Source organism: Trematomus bernacchii, unplaced genomic scaffold (genome assembly GCF_902827165.1).
Source record: "Trematomus bernacchii unplaced genomic scaffold, fTreBer1.1, whole genome shotgun sequence".
Classification (NCBI taxonomy): Eukaryota; Metazoa; Chordata; class Actinopteri; order Perciformes; family Nototheniidae; genus Trematomus; species Trematomus bernacchii.
Genome location: NW_022987564.1, coordinates 2797487 through 2819268, shown reverse-complemented (window position 1 = coordinate 2819268; position 21782 = coordinate 2797487). Strand labels below are relative to the sequence as shown.

Below are 21782 nucleotides of genomic sequence, written 5' to 3'. Positions count from 1 at the left end.
GTTAAATAAACCATTTGTTTCTCTGTGATGCTCCTCTCATAGTGAGGATGCAGCAACCGGGAATTCTCTTTGTTTGTGCTTGAAACCTGACCAAAAGTAAATGTTAGATGTACCCTGAAGTAAACAGATGGAAGAGAAATTCCAGGAGCACAATATGAGTTATTAAACGACCAATTTTAGGTCATACCGTGTCTGAAGAACATGGGATTTTATTGAGCAGGTTTTCATTTCTTCCGCTGAATACATACACACATATTGGAAGAAACAAATGACTCGTTAAAGCGAGTAAATTCAAATATATTGCATTCACCAAATACCACCTATGTACAATTATTCATGCATGCGTTTATGCTGTATTCACACACACACACACACACACACACACACACACATCACATACCCTTAAGTCTGCAAATGTAAAAGGAACAAGCTTGTCCTGCTATTTGCCAGTAGCTTATACAGTTAGTTGTGGTCAGCCGAGGCGGGAGAGAACATTTCTAAACTAAACTATTTATCTTCTCCCCAAGGCACCACGGTACCTGCGCTCCTCAACAGCACCTCCAACCAACTCTACCTCCACTTTTTCTCTGATATCAGTGTGTCTGCAGCTGGGTTTAGGCTGGAATACAAAAGTAAGTAAAGAAACTGTTCGTACCACTTGATGTAAAGTAGCAACTCCCTGAGGAGGAATATATTAAAAAAAAAACTTGCTGGTTGTCTCGCTTCCCATGGCAAGAAGTCTCTCCTGCATTTAGTATCCTTTTGCATTTCTACTCCTGTTCTTGTTTCTGCATAATTATTAATTTGCCTTCTTGTATTTCTTAGCGGTGTCTCTGACCAGCTGCCCAGAGCCTGTGGTTCCTATGAATGGCATCAAGGTTGGGGAGCGTCTCCAGATGAACAATGTGGTCTCTTTCCAGTGTGAACCTGGGTATACTCTACAGGTAACAGCACCTAGCTTCAGATGTGGTTCAGTTTTAAGTCACCATAAAACTACCTTGATGCATTTTACAGATGTGCATAAAGCCAAATGTCACAGATGCGGTGGTAGACTAGATGGACTCAGTGTCAGCCAGCCATGTCTTTACAAGTTACTGTACATGTTCCTTTTTCAGCCACAGTGAAGTGTATGCTCTGTTATTATATCATTGTTGACATATTTGCCGCATCATACAGAGTACTGTGGCTTGAGCATGAAAAGGTACCAATTAGGGAGCGTATAAGTATTATTTGCCTCTTTTTTTACGTGAGCAAATGATGCGTGGGCTGAGCTCAATATACAAAGCTAGTGTTGTGAACTCAAGCCTCCAAGTTTGACTTTGTTTTGAACATCCTTCAAAGGTCCCACTGTATTCATGGCTTCAGGAGACAGATGGTGACTCAAAAAACACACTGGATGCAGAAGTTTACACAAATTATATTATACAGTTCCCTCTTCACACTTCACTACATACATCTATCAGATCTTGTCAAATGTATCTGACAAGGAGTTTTGGTTAGGTTTGTTAGCAGCAGGAAAAACAGCATAACGTGGGGAAATATATTCCAATTATATCAAACCATATATTATTTTAGGAAGTATTAGGTTATGCTTCTAATTTGCTATCATGTAAATGACCAGGGTATTGCTTTGAATGCTTCCCAGTATGTGCAGTAAAAACATTATCAAGGATAATTATGTAAACATAAATAAGTAAATATGTGACCCGCTCTATCGAAATCAGTCAGAAGTCGCAATGGCTCATTTCAAAATAAACGTGGATTTGCGTAAAAAAATTGTTTTTCGGGGTTCGGGTGTTTTGTTTGATTTTAAATAAACAAAGTCTTGGCTTTCAGAATATGAAACTTTTATTTCCAAAATCACACGATAAATACATTTTTGAAGCTTGTAAAGGGAAGAAGACAGGCACCTCTCACTCGCACCCTGCTCTTCCGCAGCGCCGCTCCCCCTCCCTCCGGCTGAAATTATGAATGTAAGGCGTATAGTAATCATAGATAACACGGCAGGGTCCGTTACAGTTTGTTTTCATCTGATTTCAAATAAACAAAGTCTTGGCTTTCAGAATATTAAACTTGTTTCGGCAAATTCAGATGATAAATACAACGTTGAAGCTTGTAAAGGCATAATTACAAGCGGAGAACGGAGTAACTTATCGTCACAGCAGGCATAACAACAGCCGGTGTTTCTCGTGAGTGTTTTCCCCGGGAAACAAACACAATACACACAAATGCAAAAATACACAAACATACACACACGTATACACACACACACACACACACTCACGAGCTTCCCCCAGACCAGTAATCCAAACGAAAATATTTTCCCTCCGTACTCCTTTGATCATTTGCTAATAATCAATCAGATCGATGGATTCCAGAGAAGAGGAAACTTTGAAGGCCTTTTTCTCAAAATGATGACTCGGTGACAGTCATTATATAATGTGACATATTTTGCTTAATATTTGGAGTACAACAACAATCCTGATATCATTAGAAAGCTAGGAATCTCCTCTTTCCAACAGTGTATACAACTCAAAATGTGTCTTCGGGTCAATGCGACTGATTTCGATGGAGCAGGTCACATATGTTAAAATCCAATTTGAACACTGAGTTACTTTACTGATACTGTAAAATCACAGATATCTTACATATTCATGTATGCAGAAGTGCGTTGTGGTTTCCTATTTATAAAAAATGATATGATTTTAAAATCTGACCAAAACTCAGGCCCCAGGCAAACTCTAGCTAGATAGGGTAACGAGGAAACATAAATATAATCCTGGCCTCAAGCTTGAAAATATCTGAAGTCATTATAAGGCCTGGAACTATCAGTCCTTAATCAGTGAGACATGTGAAAGAGCACATTATAACAGTTCAGTAGCCTTCACCAGCATGTTGTCCTGGTGCTCAAAAGAAAAAGGTCAGCTGAGTCAGCCCATTATGGTCCAACAACAGACAGTTTTGATATTATCAAATGTTCCATCTTAATGCAAAGTCAGTATTGAATCTCAGCTGCAGAGCTTACATAGACTGTTTATATGTCTTATTTGTGGCAGTGGAACAACAACCGTGATCATCTTAATGTCCCTCTCTATTGTTCTGTCACTGCAGATGGATTTAGTCATTATGTCGCCGCATGAAGTCATGTGGAGGCAGGAGGCAGGTTCAAGTAATTGGAGCAACAGATGAGTGACAGAGGAGGGGGAAATTAATGAATCGCTTGTTCTTTGTCGCTCTTTGTGTGTGTGCATGGATGCTTCTTCCAGGGAAACTCGCATATCACCTGTATGCCGGGAACTGTCAGGCGATGGAACTACCCACCTCCTCTCTGCATAGGTAAAAATATCTTCTTTCCTTCCTCTGCTTCCACATCCTGCCCTCCATCTGTTTTGGTTCTCCATCTATCTCCATTCCGATAAAGATCCTTCAGCTTGCAGATGCTAACTTTTTTTAAAGAATACACAGAGAATCTCTCATATACATACTTTAAATGTGCATAACACTTTGAATATCATCAGCCTTTTAAATGAGAACAATACAATATTGCTCTTGCTATCTGTATTGTTATTATGTTGCATTGTTGGAGAAGCCTGTGACATAAGATTTTCAACAACATAATTACTCTGTAGCTATGTCAGTTTGACAATAAAGAACCTTGAACATTATCATATAACTTCTGAATGACTAAAGTTGACAAAGATATGTTTAACCTTTCCAATACTGTTTCACATCTCACACACAGCAATCCTTTATATCTAGTCTATCAGAAAATGAAGAAAATACGTGAGATAAACAAAAAAGCAATGGTTATATTTCACTAGTTTGTGATTGTTTTGTGTTCCTGGAAGCTTTTGCACTTTTAAAATGAGTTTCATATTTCCACCTTGAAGGCTGAGCGTACACACTGAATGTAACTGCATTAGCTTCCTTTCTATATTGCACCTCAAGTCTTGAGAGTGAGATTGCCTTTTTCAACTTATTGGAACAACCTACCACTGCCTAATTACTTCCATCTCAGGCTGTGATTGGTTGAAGTCGAGGGAAGATTCATCGTGTTCACAGACATCAGCAGTTTCCTGATTAACTTTAAGCTTTCGGTGCTGCTACAGGATAACATTTAACCGCTGACTTTTTTCTAACAGAAACACAACGATACAACACCCTGATTTTCTCTGAGTGGTTTCTCCCTCCCCTGACTTATGCTGGCATTTATTTCTTAATCAACTCCACTGTGTTTGCTTTTCCCCTTTTGCAGTACCTTTGCTTTTTTTTTCTTTGCCTTAAGTCAGCTAATTCTTTTAACATTAGTTTCTGCATCCTTTCATCTTTTTAATTTTGGTTTCAGGAGGTTCTTTTCCTCTTTTCGTCTTTCATTGGTTTTACTCACTTCAGTCAGGAAAACATTTACCCATCAATGGTTTTAAGATGAAAGCAAAAAGGATGAAAAGCAGCGAAATAAATTGTATGGAATCTCGAGTCAACAAGAAAAGAGCTCTTAACTATTTAATCAATGATGTTGTATTTTTTAAATGGGCTTACTACACCTAACTTTACTCATATAAAGTCATCAACAATGTTTCTATTGGTGGCATTATGGTTTAAGACTTTTATTTCACAAACACAACAACATACTGTACTATGTATAGTATTACTTAAATGTGTGAGAATCCGTTTTTGCACATGCTAATAAATGCTTTGTCTGCCCTCTGTCAGCTCAATGTGGAGGAATCAGGGAGGAAAATGAGGGTATGATTCTCAGCCCTGGTTTCCCTGGCAACTATCCTAGCAACGGTGACTGTACCTGGAGAATATACCTGCCAGTTGGATACGGTGAGTGTCGGGAGAGGCTCTTTTTCCAAACTCGAAAACTTTTAATTTTGCAAACTATAGTGTTGGAGAGTGACAACATTGGTAGTGGTAGATAATTTAAAGAGGACATATTATTCTAATTTTTAGGTTCATATATGTCAATTGTGTCTCTACTGTGACATGTTTAAATGTGTTATTGTTCAAAAAGGTCTTTACTTTTCTCATACTGCAGCACCTCTTTTCACCCTCTGTCTGAAACCAGAGCCCAGTCTGCTCTGATTGGTTAGCTGGCCAACTGATGTGATTGGTCCACTGCAATCATGTACAATGTGTTGGAGTGCTAGCCAAAAGAAGCACACGTGTTACATAGTGATAAAAGTCAAGTAGGGAACAAAGGTGTCCACTGGAGGAGGCAAGGGGGGAGTGTGTTGGAGAGAAACTTCCTCTGGAGGGAACACAGGGATTGTAGCCTTTGCAGACCATTTACATACACAGAAACCTAATCTGAGAGCCTGTGCCAGGGGTCCCTTAGTAGTACTTTAGTAGGAGAATGGCATTGCCTTTTCAATTCCATTGTACTTCTTTCTTAAAAAAATGTCTTTGTTCTTTCCCCAGGAGCCAACCTTCAGTTCCTCAACTTCTCCACCGAGGCCAACCACGATTTCCTCGAGATACGCAATGGGCCCCTTGATACGAGCGCAGTGATTGGCCGATTCAGCGGCCAGGATATTCCCTCCTCATTACTCACCACTTCCCACGAGACCACAATATATTTCCACAGCGACCATTCACAGAACAAACCGGGGTTCAGATTCGAGTACCAGGGTAAGAGACCAAGAGGAATGTGTAGGGAAGGTGGTAAAAGATGCTGAAGATTGAAGCAGGAAATTATGATCAGCCCCAGGATTGTGTCAGATAAAATTAGACTTTGGTAATATATGTTTATAATAATGATCATAATCACCATGGCGAAGACTTGCAGGGCTGAGCCCGTATCAGTATTATGAGTTACTTTCTTCTTGCAAAGCTTCATCAATTGAGTAATTACTTCAGTGTGACTGGAGCTTTTTGGCTGCTTCAAATTATCTTCACTGTCACCATAATGTGTTTCAGCAGAAGTGCAGAAAAAATAACTTTGAGTCCAGCCAGTTCTCTGAATTGACAGAATACACCGTAAAGTTGAATTACGATTGTAGCAACAGAACGATATATAATAATCTTTCTTTCGTGTTCACTTATTATCCATAAGTGTTGCCTCACTGTAGGGTGTAAGCATTGTAAAGCCATAACACATTACTGAATTAGCCCTAGAGCTGATGGTGTCAGACTAATCTGCCCACAGAGCCAGTCAATTCCACATATCTATAAACCTGTATATAAAACTCTTGATCACTTAAAAGATTTCCGCAGCATGTGCCAATAAAAGGCTTCACTGCATATCTACATAACCGCGAAGAGTAAATCCCCCTCGCCTGCAAATGCAACAGGCACAGAAAGTTTGTGTTTTGCGATTCAACAAACGAGCCGGCAAACCGAAAGGTAGAATTGTGCATTTACATAATGATGTGTACATTAGCATATAAATCAAGCATTATATTTGCAAACACCCCCCATTCGCAGTATTTGCATGAGTTATCTCCTACAAAGGGAAGCTGTGATCCATAGAAATCAATTTCTTTAGTCATATTTATATCCTGGCTCTTCAAGGCTCACTGCCTGCTTTGCTTTTGTATCCAAGAGGAAGAGAAAGGGAAGAATTATTTACCCACACTACTTCTGATGACTGCATCATACTCCTCCGGCATAAGTCAAACCCGCCCATGGCATTTTCTTTCTCTCTGAAAACTCCAGTCTCAAAAGGAGTAGGAGGATGAGGAGGAGTGAGTGGGAGGTTTAGCACAAGATGAGGAAGGGAAATTCAAGTTGGAAAATAGGGAAAGAGGACTCTCCACTGTATCACCTACATTGTCTGGAAGCCGCGCATTAGCAGGCAAAACAGTAAATGTTTTATGGATTGATTCTAGCTTCAGGCAGTAACAAGATAAGAGTGTATCCAGTGGCAAAAACATGCTTACTAAAGGACTGAATACAAATCTGTGAATCTATTGGAAAAATAAATACATGCTGTTCTGTTTCTCAGCCTATGAGCTTCAGGAGTGCCTGGATCCAGAGCCTTTCCGGTACGGAGTGGTGGTGGGGGCCGGCTTCAACGTGGGCCAGTCCATTTCCTTTGAGTGTCTGCCCGGTTATCTGCTAATGGGACATTCCATCCTCACCTGTGAGCATGGCACCACACGAAATTGGGATCACCCTTTCCCTCGATGTGAAGGTGAGAGAATTCAGATTAGTCGTTTTAATAGCCATACATTATGGACATTTCACACATTTACCAATCCGACCAGTTAATTACTTCCTGTTTAGAATGTATTGAGCTATTTGGCATCATTAGTGCAAATAGCGGTTATGGACATTATGATTATCTATTATGAATAATGCAATTAAACAGCATTATCATCCCCATTAATGAAGCAAAGTAGTCTGCAGTGAAAATCAATACTGTGCGTAAGAGAAATGGAGTCAAATAATAGAAATTGAATAAAAGAGGGGGCTGAATTACAATGAAAAGTAATGAGTGCGCCGTTCTTTCGCCTCGTCCTTGACCCACATTCACACGCTCTGGCTGTCGATTATTCAATACGGCAGACAAAATTACAGAGGGAGGTGACGGCCGTGACACTGGAACTTTTAAAATGGGCGAGCATAGAGATAAATGCGAGGGAGGGAAGGTGCAACGGAGTGAAAAGGAAGAAGGAACAAGAGATAAGAGTTAATTCACTCAAGGCAATTATTTCTTTTTTGGCCTTTTTCATTATTCACGTGCTGTTCAGAACAGAAAATTATACGTGTGTGTGTGCTTGCAAATGCAAAGTCATGTACAAGTTGGTACATTTACTCACAAATTCGTAATACCGTTTTATTTTACAGATATTACCAGTCATGCATCAGTTTATTTCCATTATAAAATAGACATATTGACCTTATTTGCTCTCAGCTCAATATCACAAATGTTACATTTGTCTCAGTGGACTTCACAGTTTGTACAGAATATCAGTATGACAATACGACACCCTCTGTCCTTGCTATTGCATTACATGTCAGCAAACCATGTTGTAACACCTTCATTTGACCCCATACAGCTCAGTATATCCTGCTCTTTAGTTTCCTGTCACATTATTTGCACCGTCTCAGGGGCATTGATTTTTCTTAGCTTGCTTCCACTTAGCGACTTGTCTTGGAATTATCATAATACAATGTTGCTGGCACTGCACTCTTTTCTGTTGTTTCTTTGTTTCCACTTCTGTCTGCATTCAACCTCCGCTGTCTCATCTCTGCCTTCTTCATTATCCCTTTTCCATTGTTCTGTCTATTTATATTGTAGAACGGTTTGTATAGAAAAATACGTATCTGATTAATTGTATATTCATAGAGATCGCTGCGGAATAACTATTATTTTCCTGGTCTCTGTGGAAAAGGAAAGGCTGACAAAGACATTTTGTAAAGCTTTATTTTACTAATAAACCAACATTTATACACAATTGAATTCAAATTCAATCAATATAAACATGTAATTTAGCATCATTGAGAAATACATGCAGTTGCCCAGTTTTCAGACAGTACTTTCACATGATATGATTAAACATATTATGATTCACATGATATGATTAACTTAACCATGTGAAAACTCACATATCTTTTTCCAGACATATCATTTCATCATATTTGACTTGTTTTGCATTTTGAAAAAGAAATTGCAACCCTTTCTGAAGTTTTCTGATGCCCCCTTACCCTTGAAGCAAACACACAATTCTACAGATAGGGTTTAAGTAGCTTGCCAGCTGATGGCTTCAGCCAGATGTGCAACTCGATAGAGTGTCCGGGGTTTAATCAATGGGTCTGATCGATAGCTCATTTAGGGGATCCTGCAGTAGAGGGGCCTATCTACCATCGAGCTAAAGCAGGCCGCTGTATGACATGAACACAAACATAACCTGAGCGTGACAAAGTGATGAAACATGCAAACTCTGCTCTTGGAATTATCATATACTTATAGGCTTTATATGGTGCCGTTATGCTGAATACCCTGTCTGGGTTGCTTGAGATGCCTGCACTGCTGTGATTACAACTCCTTCCTGATTGTTCCCTGCTCCACCACAGTGAATATGGGGTTTCTCTGAGGGCACCAGCGGGGATGTTAAGCTTCGTAATCGTTAAGTTGCTTAGAACCTCCTGAGTTCCTGAGAAATGTTTGAAATAAAGTTATAATTATTCTGCATGCTGCTGTTTTGAGGCTGGGTGCAGGGTATATATAGTTTGTATGCGAGTGAGCGAGTTTTACTGTATTTGTCAGGCTGTTCAGGATATTTTTAACCTCAGGATATTTTGCATATGAACTTATGATGCTCTCATGTTTTCAGCTTTGACACAGACATGCTGTTTTAACCTTAACTGTCACTCACACACAAGTGTACACATTTAGATGCATATCCATTCCTCAAACACATACTGTATGCACACACGTCAAAATGCCAGTCTAACCCCTCGCCTCATCTCTGCGCTCTCTCTATTCACCCCCAGTGGGAATGGGTTGAGGCCTTATCTTAGCAAAACACTCCATCCAAGTCCCCACTTGCTAACAGGCTTTACTGGCTAATCTTTAGCTCAGACAAGTGCCTGGGCGCTAGACGAAGAGCAAAGAAAGAGACACTAAGATGGAAAGCAAAAAATGTGGATGATAATTCATTTTTTTCTGACCAATTGCATCTGAGTTACGGATATGTCCGGTTGTATTCCTGGCCCCCTGATATATATACCCTCTGCTCCCCTTCATCCCTCCCTCAGTGCCTTGTGGTTGGAACATCACATCAGACAATGGGACCATCTTCTCCCCGGGTTACCCAGAGGAGTACCCCAACTCAGCAGACTGCTCCTGGCTGATCACCGTGGCTCCTGGCTTCGGCATCAAAGTCAACTTCACCCTGCTTCAGGTTCACGGGCCGCACGACTTCATCACTGTCTGGTGAGGAATTACCTTGACATTTCAGATAAACTTCCTTTCTGCCTGTGGGTAAAGTTAAATTGTATTTTATCCATTTCTCTAGTGAGCAGACCAAGTCCATTTAAAAGAAATGTGGCACCCTGTACTTCAACTTTGAAATGTTACAATGTTTATTTATTTATTTGCGGTTCAATACTCTCGTTATCATCACCTCCATTGACTTGTTTTTCAATCCCATCCTTCATCTCCTTGTCACCCACTTAGGCTTCTCTACCCGGTACACCTTTTTTTCTCCTGTGATATCCACCTTTGTTGTGTTGCTGAATCAGGCTCCAATAAGCTGATCTCTACTGCCCATTTCTCTCTTTTCATTTACTTTCCTCTTGAAGTGTATCCACAGCTTGTTTTCTGACTAACAGGTACATTACGTCCTCCCACTACACTCACCTTATTACAGTGGCAAAGAGATCTGCAGATCGAAAGCTCAACTGTGTCACATCTATGGCTTTTGTATGTGTGTCCTTGGTTTTCTTATCATGCTCCTCAAAAACACTTGGAAATAGTTTTTAATGCATCTTCAACCACATCAATATCTATACAAATGTAGGATAATGAATTTGTGAGGTTTTTCATTTGGTCTTTTCATTTGCAATTTCAATGAAAAGAAAATGTTTTTCAGCAACATGAAAAACATTATGTTAGCCAATCAGAGCAATTTGTGAAATACAGTTCCCACTTTTGTGTGAGAGAAAAAACATAAAGTAAGCTTTGGCTTGTAGAAATGTGTGTGTGCTAATGTTTGTGTCAGGATGTTTACCTGATAGTTGTGTGTATTTCCCCTGACTGAGTATCAGGGGTTAAATCTTCCTTTCATGACCTCCATAACGCACGGCTGGGCCTGCCATATGTGCGAGCAAAGAGAGGATTTTGCATGCATGACGGTTGCCAGTCCCAGTTGTCTCCCCGACATGAGCTCCAAAGGTCCCCGCTCTCAGTGACACCGGAGATCTGACTGCCAACCAAGCTGGCTTCTTGACGACCAAATGAAAGTCCACATGGCGTTGAATGACATCTATGTTTTACGGACTGGGTTGCTTATAGAAATGTGTGTGAATATTTCATGCAGAGTTTGTATCACTTTGACGACATAGCTAAAGTAGACCAAAATGTACCCTTTTAAAGCTTATTGTTCATCTTCTGTAAAGCCCCCCATCCTGCTCTTCCCCAACAAGCTCCTGCAGAGCCAAGATGGGGACTATCATGATCCCCAGTTTTCAGTTACCACCGCTGTGTATCTATCCACTGAACTACTGAGCCAAGGAAATGGGCCCAGTAATGGCGGCTTGGCCACAGTGCTGTCAGGCGGCAGTCCCTAGCCAGCCGTTTCCAGAGCTGCTTGTAATCTCCCATGCCCAGTCTGACAGCCAAAGACAGATGGTTTTTAAGCTGAATGGTTGTGGCAGGAATCTGGGAGCCGGCTTAATCGGCCGTGCCCACGCCATGGGACTGCCAAGGCAGGGCCGCCGCTTCCAGAGACACTCCCTTTGGATAGCAGTTAGCAGGGACAGCGCAATCCAGACCTGTCATTCCACGCTTATCTGTAATTTTTACCTTATTTCAACATAATCACCCTGAGCAGCCCAGAGTAATTGCTTTGGGTATGATGAAGTGAGAGCAGCTTGGTTATACTCTGCTGCTGGAAGCTTCTATACATAATCTGGCATCTGGCTTTGTTTGCTTTTTCTCATAGAACTGCGTCACAGAGCCTCTAGGTTCTTTATGGTTAGAGACAGAGCAAGCATTTCTGCAGAGGCTGCTGACAGAAAGTCCCCACGGATAATTATCATCACAGTTTATTGTTGGATAGCTTACCTGTGACCTTTTATTTTTCATTTAGGGATGGTCCACTGGAGACAGCCAGAAAACTGGGAGTGTTCACTGATGGCGAGCCCAACGAGCCGCCCAGCAGCACATCCAATCAGCTGCTCATTCGTTTCCGTAGTAACGCGGAGAAGGGTGGACTATTCCAAATCAGCTATCAAGGTATGCAAAGTACTCTTCTCAAGTGAGCGTTATCTGTGCCATATATCTTCTGTGTTTGACTCACTTCATGTCTTTGTTTCTCTCCATACAGCGTACAGACTACAGTTCTGCCTGCCTCCTCCCATCATCCCTAATGCAGAGATCCTGATGGCAAGCAAAGAGTTTAAAATAGGTAGGTGGAAGCTGTCACAAAAATGCATAGTCATACATATGTAGACACAGATAATAACTAGGCACCCTTGACTTTTTTTATATTAGACGTTGGACCCATCCTGACTTTTGGAATTTAAGCATTTTAAATATTTAATCCCTCTGTCGGTTCGCATTCTGGCTTGAAAGTTGCCCCAGGATCACCAACTTTCATACAAACTACACATCCCATAATGCATTTCTACTGAATCCAAACTCACCCCAAACAGCACGACCCAGGGGACTTTGAGGCAGCAGTATAAATGACTGATTATGACACAATAATCAGAAAGCCAGAGGGATTTGAAGCTCTCCTTCTCTGTCGAAGACAATAGAGATTAATGCTCCTTATCTGTTTGTTTTCATACCTCCATGCCGGATTATTATTCTCAGAGACACAAAGGCATCAACACTGACGTAGTGTTTCATCTATAGGGTCCCCAGTGGGGAATTATTATGGTACTTCGCACTGTTAACTTTTCCTTTCACTTAGACACACAATGGATCATTATTACCTCTGTGTCGAATCAGTATCCCAGCTAAGGAGTGCTGATTAGTGTATAAAGACATTTTAGGTGGTATCAATCAGATATATTGTTTCCACCATCTCCGATCTGTCATTAACTGTTCTTCCTCCTCCTCCATCTCTCTCTGTTCAGGGGATATAGTGCGCTACAGATGTCTTCCAGGCTACCATTTAAGTGGAAACAGCATCCAGACCTGCCGGCTGGGGACATACTTGGAGTTTGAGGGGCCTCCACCCTCATGTGATGGTGAGTTAAAGCCTGAGGCTTGAACACTTGAACACTTATCCAGGGAATGGCATGCTCTCTTGTCAGAAAGGCCCTATTCACACACTCAGTTTGCCGCAGAGCAGCTCCTCTTCAAGGGATGATGGTCAAGGGCCTTTCTCAACATGGGCTCCTCATCGGAGGTAGGACGTAAGAAGCAGGCGCTGCTCTTTCAATTTCACTACCAATATTTATCCTGCCTGTCAGGGGATCTAATCTGTGACCCGAGAGCCATTAACTCCCTCTTTTCACACATTGATATCGCTAACCCTTCTGGCTAAATGTAATATTACATTATCCAGCTTTTCTCCAAATAATCTATGCTCTAAAAAAACACTGTAAAAGCATTAATTAGTTCAAGTACAATGTGATAATTGGTTACATGCTAAATTAATTCTGGTGTTCAAAAGTCTCTAAAGTTAGCTTATCTTTGTGCTGATGCAAAATGTTTTCATTGCTTTATTTATGTGTGATGTTGTAAAGATAGAAATCAGCTTATCAAACAGCAGCTCTACCATTTAAGTGAGCAAATGTTAGTCAATGATTTTAAATTGCTGTTCTGGCACTCTTTAGCTTCCAATTTGTTATAAACATATCAAAACGCAGGTGAAACTGTGTCTCCCTCTGCCAAAGCGACTCTCTGCAAGTTTATTTTCAGCAGGGTTATAGTGTGACAGTATCATTTTACCCCTGATCATTGACTCATGCACTAGTTTGCCTTATTTCTTACTCCCATGGGTAATCGTTCTGCGTGTATTCCTGAAGCTGCAGCCACATATAATGTAGGCACTACTTTCTCTCTCTGTGGATGATACTTGGCTCCCATGAGGCTGAGGCTGGCTTCTGTGTGGCTCACTACATGCTGAGATATGATCATCCCAGAATCAGAATCAATGAGTGCAGTGTTCCCAGCACACCGTATGATCATAACACTGCATGTTGTGTGCAAAACTCCTCCTCTGGGCCAGAGACTGGGTGCATCGAGGGGTCCCTGAGTTGCTTCTCTGCTATTAATATCATATAAGCATATTTCATTCTCTCGTTTCCTTTTTTTAAACATATTGAATCTTTTGTCCCCTGTCTTACTGTGTTGTTGTCATTCTGTGTGTTACTTTGTTGGTGGATTGTGACAAGGGCGAGTTGGTAGAATATCAGAAATGCAACTCATTTTGAGTGCTATTTAGGAAAGATATACAATGTATGGAAGAGGAGGCAGAGTTGGTGAAAGACAGATGGCAAATGAAGAGACAAAGGCGATGTGTGAGGTACTAATAATGATGTGGAACAAAGTACTCTGCAACTGAAATCTCAACATTAATTGAGGGAAAAAAAGTAATATTTGTGTGTGTGTTTATTTTCGCCTCTATGAAGTCCTCCCTTCACTGAACCTACTGCAGTCACCTGAAGCTGCAAGAGAAACAACCACGCTTTTTATTTTAATTTTGAAAATAATGATTTTCCTACAGCTTTGGCTTGCCAAGATAAACATATCTCTGTGTTTTGAATGTGTGTGTATGTTCATGGCTTTATGGAATGATAATGTGCTGAGAAACACTAAGAACAAACAATTCCATCATCATACTCCTCTTTCCTGCAAGCTGTCATGCTACAGTACCTGCATATACTGACTGGTTGAGGGAGAGGAGAGCCACAGATAGCAAAGGCTGAAACCGTCAGGAGTTGAGTGAGAGGATGTCAAGAGAAGAGAGGAAAGAGCAAAGTTTGGCAACAGATGCTAGTGAGAAGGAAGAGAAGAAGATTGGACGGTGAAGAATGAGGGACAGTTTGTCTCAGGATTCTTTAGGGGGTCAAAAATAAGTTTGTCTTGAAACATAGAGTGAGCTAAATGAGCAGGAAGGTGGCTAGTAAGTGAGAGTAGGACAGGAGTTAAAAAGGGAGGTGAGGAAGGGAGAGACTTAGTTGGAGGGCAGCGAGGAGACGAAGTGCACAGCTCATTGAAATGCAGGGCACATGCCGGCTGCAGCTGCACCTATCAAATCACCACGTCTAGCTCTGACACGTGCACCCCTCCTCACACACCCCACAAGATACACATTAAACTGCACACACTCGTGCATGCACTGTATAAACATACATGTCATGTGACCGGGTTACACAGCAGTGGTTCATGTTCTCATTGTGAGCTGCACTGGAGTCTACAGGCGGTTCTGCAGTGTTGCTTGTCCCAATGCGCCGGTATCTTCTCTCATCCTCTGCATTCCCCCCTGTCTGCACTCCTTCCTCCCCCTCCCTCACTCGCCCCTTTCCTCCACTGACTCACAACGTCAGACTTCTGTTCTTATGTAACACATATACCCTTTATTCCCTCTTCTCTCATTCTTTTTTCTCTGAGCCTACTTCACAACACAGTGAAATATATTGTCACAGATTTTCACACAAGGCTGTCTATCAATACCCCGATCCTAACACTGAGATGGATCAGAAGACACGTATAAACACACTCACTCTTGTTTTTCTTTATTTAATCCAGAGATTTGTCTCCAGTCACGACAGCGAATGGGTTTTAGCCTCTCTTGTGTTTCTGCCATCGGAGCAACCAGTTGGGTTGTGATTTATCTGATTTCCCCGCTATTTGATTAAACTGGGTCGTATTGGACCCACAGCCCTTAACTGCATCTGCTGCTGAGACTGCGGGGAGTTCCAGCAGCACGCACACACAAACACAAAGCAACAGCATCAGAACAAAGTGTTGCTTGAATTCATTAATGAAACACAATGAGCTCTGATGATCCAAAATCCCTGTGTTTATCCCCCAGACAGATTTCTGGTTAAAACCTGCATAATCACCCATCACATTAGTCTCCCGGCTCGCTTTCTTCATCCCACTCAGTCCCTTTCGCCTCCCTCGCCTCTCTGTCTATCTCCTTTTTGTTCCCTAGATTATTTTTTTTTGCCCCGGCCCCCTTCTTTTTGTCCTACAGAATGGATTACAATTGCCCTTTTTCTCATCTTCATTGTCATCCCTGACTTCCTCAAGTTGTGAGGTCTTGATCCACACTAATGCTTGTGTTGTGGCCCATCCCCTTCAATCAGCTCGTTATCACTCCTCAGATGATGCTAATTAAATAGCAACATGAGTAAAGGCATCTCAACAGCTCTGCAGTGCTACATGCTTGATGTATTGTGGATTGATGCATGTGTGCGTCTATACTACTCCACACTGAAAAGCTCAAATGTATGGATGCAGATGTGTGTGCATCTGTGCTTGTCTGCAAGGAGGCCTTCTGCCGCATTTTTTAATCGGGAGGCTGTTGCATACCGTTGAACAATTTATTCACAAACAGAAGGGATGTCTCACAGATTGCTGTACCCGCTACCAGCTTATTCCAATCCTTGTCTCGTTAAAGTGAAATTTCATGTTGAGCCCTATCATGGTTGATCTCACCTTGTGTCTTGAAGCTGCCTTTCTCCAGCTGTCAGATGTGTCCCCTAATACCCTTTTGTTTACATCCAAACAGAGTGGTGCTTCTTTTCAAACTGGATTAGTTTCATAAGGAGCAACCTATAGATAAGAGCTCCTTGCCTGTCGCTCTCCATCAACTCCCAGACAAGCAGAAAGCTGTTTTCAAGACATTTTGAAGCTTTCTGAAAGGTCACCATCAAAACACATCTCATCCTCACAAAATTGATAGTTTAATCAACTTTCTTCATAGATTTGATACGCTACTTCCCGGTGAAATCAAGTGCCTTTTCACTCACATCCACTGAGGTGCTTGAGGTTGTAAATGTGTTCACAGACTTGGAGTGTGGGCTAGGAATAGTTTACTGTCAAAATGGCACTATTACTTTAGCTTTTACCATTGTGCATGCTGGGGGAAATTGTATTTTCTGAGATGATGCTCACAAATGGCAAAGCATTTTCCTCTCATACCCACTTTGTGTTTGGATTATTATTATCCCACTACTTTAGCTACCACAACATGAGCTCAATATGTTCTTTTGTTGTATTTTTTCTTTTGGCACTCTAGGGGTGGAGGGTTTTAATTCTATTTGGGACACTTGTTGCATGTCATTCCCAGTCTTTCTTGCATTGTATTGCTTGCAGTCTCTCTACAGTTATCTACACCATTTTAAAAAGCCAACAAAATGTTCAGACATTATTCGTTTGCTTTGCCCTACTTGTTGCCCCATTTCTTTTGGCTAATACAAAACAAAATGAATGGACACAAGTTTAGGCAAAAGTAATTGACAGGAACATGCCTCATTTTGACATGCTTGGCTTATGAGTGACAGCTTGCCTGACACTATCTTACATAACCTGGGGCAATATATCCCACCTACTTGACAACCCAAGCCAGGTAAAAACAAAAATTCCAAAGATTATTTGCAAATTATTTTTAACCAGGGCTGTCTGCCATGATGTTCGTCCTGCAATTGTAATGATATGTTCCCCTATAAACACAGGAAGGAGGTTGAGCAAGCTAAGAAACACATACACCAATGTGTACTGAAAGAAACGCACAGCTCCACTTTGTACACGAAAAAAGGTTTACACATTGTCCTACAAATATGGCCCTTTTACAATGTCATTCAGAGCATTCAATATTTCAGCACTGTAATAAAAAACCGTCCAGTGCTGCCTTACCCTGAGGCTGATGTGGCTTGAGTATTTAAATTGCGGCACACAACAGGGGCATTACACCCCTGCTACGTTTTGTGCCCAAACACACTCACACACAAAAAACATACGCAGATGAAAAAAACCACCTTGTTTTGTGCTCTTTAAAATGGTTTTAAATCACACATGCAGAATGTTATGCTTTGTTTGTTTATTATTTCTGTTTTGTAATTAAAGCCAGTGGCTGATATTTAACAATAACTGTATGTTTTTTTTAGAATGGTCTTTTTTTAATTGTAGAGCTCTTAACCAGCTGCTGGGTTGAGTTCCAGCAAGGCTTCAGTGTTAAAACCTTTCATACAATTATGTTGATCAAAGTAGACCCTTGGGATTCGTTGTGATATAGGAAAGCAGTAATATACACTATAAAACAGTCAATAGAGAACATTTGCTTTATGTATGTGAATAGTAACTAAAAGAAGCAATCCAATGCAAACAAGAAAATAAAAATCTCCCGGTTTTTTAAGAGTTATTTTACTGTCCTTTTCTTTAGACCTCCGCCCTATTAAGTGATCCAAAAAAACAATAGAAAGGAGAACAACTCTGCAGCAAAAGCATTGTGTTGTCATAGCAGCATTGGCTTCCTTTCATGTTGTAGTTTGTTATTATGGTTCCACTGTGTAAGCAGGCGAATTAAGAGGTTGGCTTCACAGCATCGCAGTAAAAGCACAACAGACAGAAGCGTTGTGTAACGTCTGATAATACAGACAGAAACCAATAAGAAATGTCAAAGCATGCCATAGAGATGTCCCAAAAGAAATAACAGTGACAGAGGGGGTAGGACATGAGTGGATGTATGTGGTCCACCCAGACGTGTCACAGCAATATGACTCCCAGGCAGATGTGAGCGTGCGCCGGCTAATAAGCATCACATCTGTCACATTCTGACAATGGGCAAAGAGCAGGAAATATGCTCGTGGCAAGAGAGTCATCGTATATAATGTATAAGCCGTTTCCTGGACAGCTTTCTTTGCCATGACAGCATCAACACCAGGATGACAATTAGCTTAGCGATGCTTTTAGTCACATTGAGTTGCCTTCCAACAACAACATGGTTCTAACCAATCCAATTTGTGCTTCAATGTCAATTAAATTCCCTGAAAAAGAAAATAATGAAAAACCATGTTAAGGTATGTGTGTAAAAAACAACAGCGGAAAGCTACATGTAAACAAGCCTTTCTTCCTGTTATAAATGTGTCTTATTTTTCTCACAGTGACATGTCCCATGAATGAGATCCTGACAGCTTCAACAGATGTCATCATGAGCCTGTCACCAGGCAACGGTTTCCCACATTTCGAGTCCTGCTCCTGGGTGGTCAAAGTGGAGTCCGGCTACAACATCACCTTCACTGTTGAACAATTCCAGACCAGCCGTCAGTTTGATGAGCTCGAGATCTTTGATGGTGAGTCACTGCATCTGTAATGAAAGGGAGCACATAGTATCATGTCTGTGTTGATTTGTTTTTGATAGCAAAAACTATGACAAATATTGGTCAACAAACTTTATTTCAGGTTCATGAAGTCAGCACGTGCCTCATTAAACTCTGGCAATTTTCACATGCAATATTGTTGATAAAAGAGACAAAAAAATGAAATACAGTTTAGAATAGTAAGACTTTAGTGGTGTCTGATAGACGACTTCGATGTAATGACTTATTGTAGAATTAAACTGCACTAAAACGTCTTGTGGTCAACCAAAAATATGAAGGATACAAAGTACCAAAGAGTTAACAACGCTCAGATGAAATCATAAATAGATACCGGAACACTGGAATCATGCTATTTAGTTGTGCAGCATTAAAATAGTTTTGACCTTTTCTTTATCAAGAACAGCTGAACTGAGTATCATGTTGTCTTTCAGGTCTAGGTGTGGCCCCCTTTGACCCTTTGTCTCTATTGGCGCATTTCCACTACAGCGCGGTTTAGGCGTGCCGTGCACGGCCCGTTTTTGGTTGCGTTTCCACTAGGCGTAGTTCTGGCTAGCGGGTACTTTTTCACAGTTTTCTGGCTCTCAAATCGAGGTTCTTTCCGGGCCAACAAGCGGGCTGAGTATGCTAAACTAGTGAGAGAATCGCTGGCAACTACAACAAAATGAACATATTTTACCGTGATTTAATTGTAATACACGTTTCAAAATGATGCCGAAGTAACAACATACTGATACCGGTTAGTAAAAACCATGAATTAATGCTTTGACAAGTCTGCAGACAGACGGCAGGAGAAAAACCTTTTAAAATGCGTGTTTTCTAAATGGAGATCGGCTAAGCTAACGCAGTATATGCTCCGACCGGCCACACTCACAACAACGGCCTACAGACATAAATGAACCAGCGACTGTATTCGCCATGACACAGGCAGTCTGTGGTTTGTACTTGTTTCACTTTTGTCTAGTTTCTGAACAGATATGAGGAGCTGTGAGCTCTGAGGGCTAACAGCTAACGGCTGATGTTGGTTTTGTGTTTCGCATTGAAGATGACGTCACGGCTCCGCCTACACTGCGTTACTATAGTTACTACCCCAGTTCCTAAACTGTAATGGAAACGCAGCATAAAGTGAGCCTGGCCTACCAAGGCCTAACTATACCGTACTAAGCCGTGCGAGGCCCTGCAGTGGAAATGTGCCATAAGATACCTCCCCCCACACTTTCTTGACCAACGACTCATTCTCACTAATATCCACAATTAGAGGTTGAAATGAGCCAGACATCTGATTCCCCGCCCATAACAAAGCTTACTGCATCTACTAACAGAAAAATCACACACAGGCCCTGCTTCACGGTGACAGGACATCTACATCAGCCTTTACATTAGCATGTGATTAGAGGCACAGTCAGCAACTCTGCCAGGATGCTCTGAGAAAATGGCCGTCGTACACACTAGTGTTCCCGATTAGTGCTTTATGTATTCTGCAGAGTGGGAACAGACTAACCTTGCCAAGGCAATTATGGAGGAATCTTTTTTTCCACAATTAGACTAAAAGGCACAACTTAAAATCCCTGACATGACAAAATATATTTAAAAAAAATGTTGTCCGTGCATAATGAGAATTTCTATCAATTTAAATGTATAAGAAAAATGCTATTTAAATGAATGTCCAGCTTTCAGTGTGTAGATCATGAAATACAAGGCTTTATAAAGAAAACTCATTCGTAGTGTTAGTTTACTTTCAATTTGCGGCGCTCTTAATCATTAAAGTGGCTATTTTGACACATTGTAAGCTGGCCAGATAACTAATCAGAGCAGACTGGGCTCTGGTTTCAGACAGAGGTTGAAAAGAGGTGCTGCAACACAGGTAATATGGGGAAAATAAAGACTTTTTTGAACATTAAAGCATTTAAACATGTCACACTAGAGATACAAAATAGAAATATGAACCTGAAAATGAGCAGAATAGGGCCTTTTTAAGTTATGACAATTACAAAGATGGATTCTTCTTAATAAATGATTTCTCTCTCTTCCTCAGGCCCAACCAGACAGAGCCCTCTCCTGATTACCCTCAGTGGTAACTATTCCAGCCCTCTGAGCATCACCAGCTCCAGTAACAGGGTCTACCTGCACTGGTCCTTCGATCACACCACCAGCCACAAAGGCTTTCGCATACGCTACTCAGGTACGTCATAACCAGACTTACACCAGCCTGAAGTCACAAACTTTTCAGACAATGTTATTTCGGCTGTCCTTTTAAAATTGATCACCAGAAGAACTCGTAGACATTGTTGTACGTGCAAACTCAACAGAGGTGCCTTTGGTTCACTGTGCCAACAAGACCAACATTTAGGCTGCCAACTGCAGCTGAGATAGCAAGAAATAAAACCCATCTCCATGACAACCTACCGGGGGCAACGGGCATCTGCAGCACTCCTCGCTGTGCACCACAGGCCTAGGAATTACTAAACGCTGTTTCTTTTGTATTTCTTATTATTCTTCTGTTCTGTCCTGCTCCCAAGAAAGATATGTTGGTATACGACACCTGCATAACCGGCTCTGAATTATGACTGTGTAAATATTTAAAAGGCTCCCTCCGTTCTGTATCAACAGCACTCAGCCAGATTGACTAATCGTCTCTCCCCTCCTCTCAGCGGAGCGCTCCGCCTCCCCTACCGGATGTTCTGTCGTTTCTCACTGTCCCTTTTTTATTTATTTATTGCCTCTTTTACTTTTTTTTTAATCTTAAGCCATGATGGATTTTGCCATAGCAGGCTAAGTGACAGCCAAACTGAAGGGATGGCTGAGAACCCGCGAGTTGCCATGGTCAA

At 41.3% G+C, this 21782-nt stretch overlaps 1 protein-coding gene across 1 annotated transcript in view; it reads left to right on the top strand.

The window, feature by feature from the left end:
• csmd2 (CUB and Sushi multiple domains 2) overlaps nt 1-21782 on the top strand; it is a 231318-nt gene that overhangs the window by 179541 nt on the left and 29995 nt on the right. The window contains exons 38-49 of the mRNA XM_034125465.1: nt 528-632; nt 826-944; nt 3267-3336; nt 4714-4830; nt 5425-5634; nt 6950-7138; nt 9709-9886; nt 11763-11908; nt 12000-12080; nt 12757-12870; nt 18742-18930; nt 20990-21136. Coding sequence (XP_033981356.1) covers nt 528-632; nt 826-944; nt 3267-3336; nt 4714-4830; nt 5425-5634; nt 6950-7138; nt 9709-9886; nt 11763-11908; nt 12000-12080; nt 12757-12870; nt 18742-18930; nt 20990-21136 — 1665 coding nt within the window. The remainder of the gene's footprint in view (nt 1-527; nt 633-825; nt 945-3266; nt 3337-4713; nt 4831-5424; nt 5635-6949; nt 7139-9708; nt 9887-11762; nt 11909-11999; nt 12081-12756; nt 12871-18741; nt 18931-20989; nt 21137-21782) is intronic.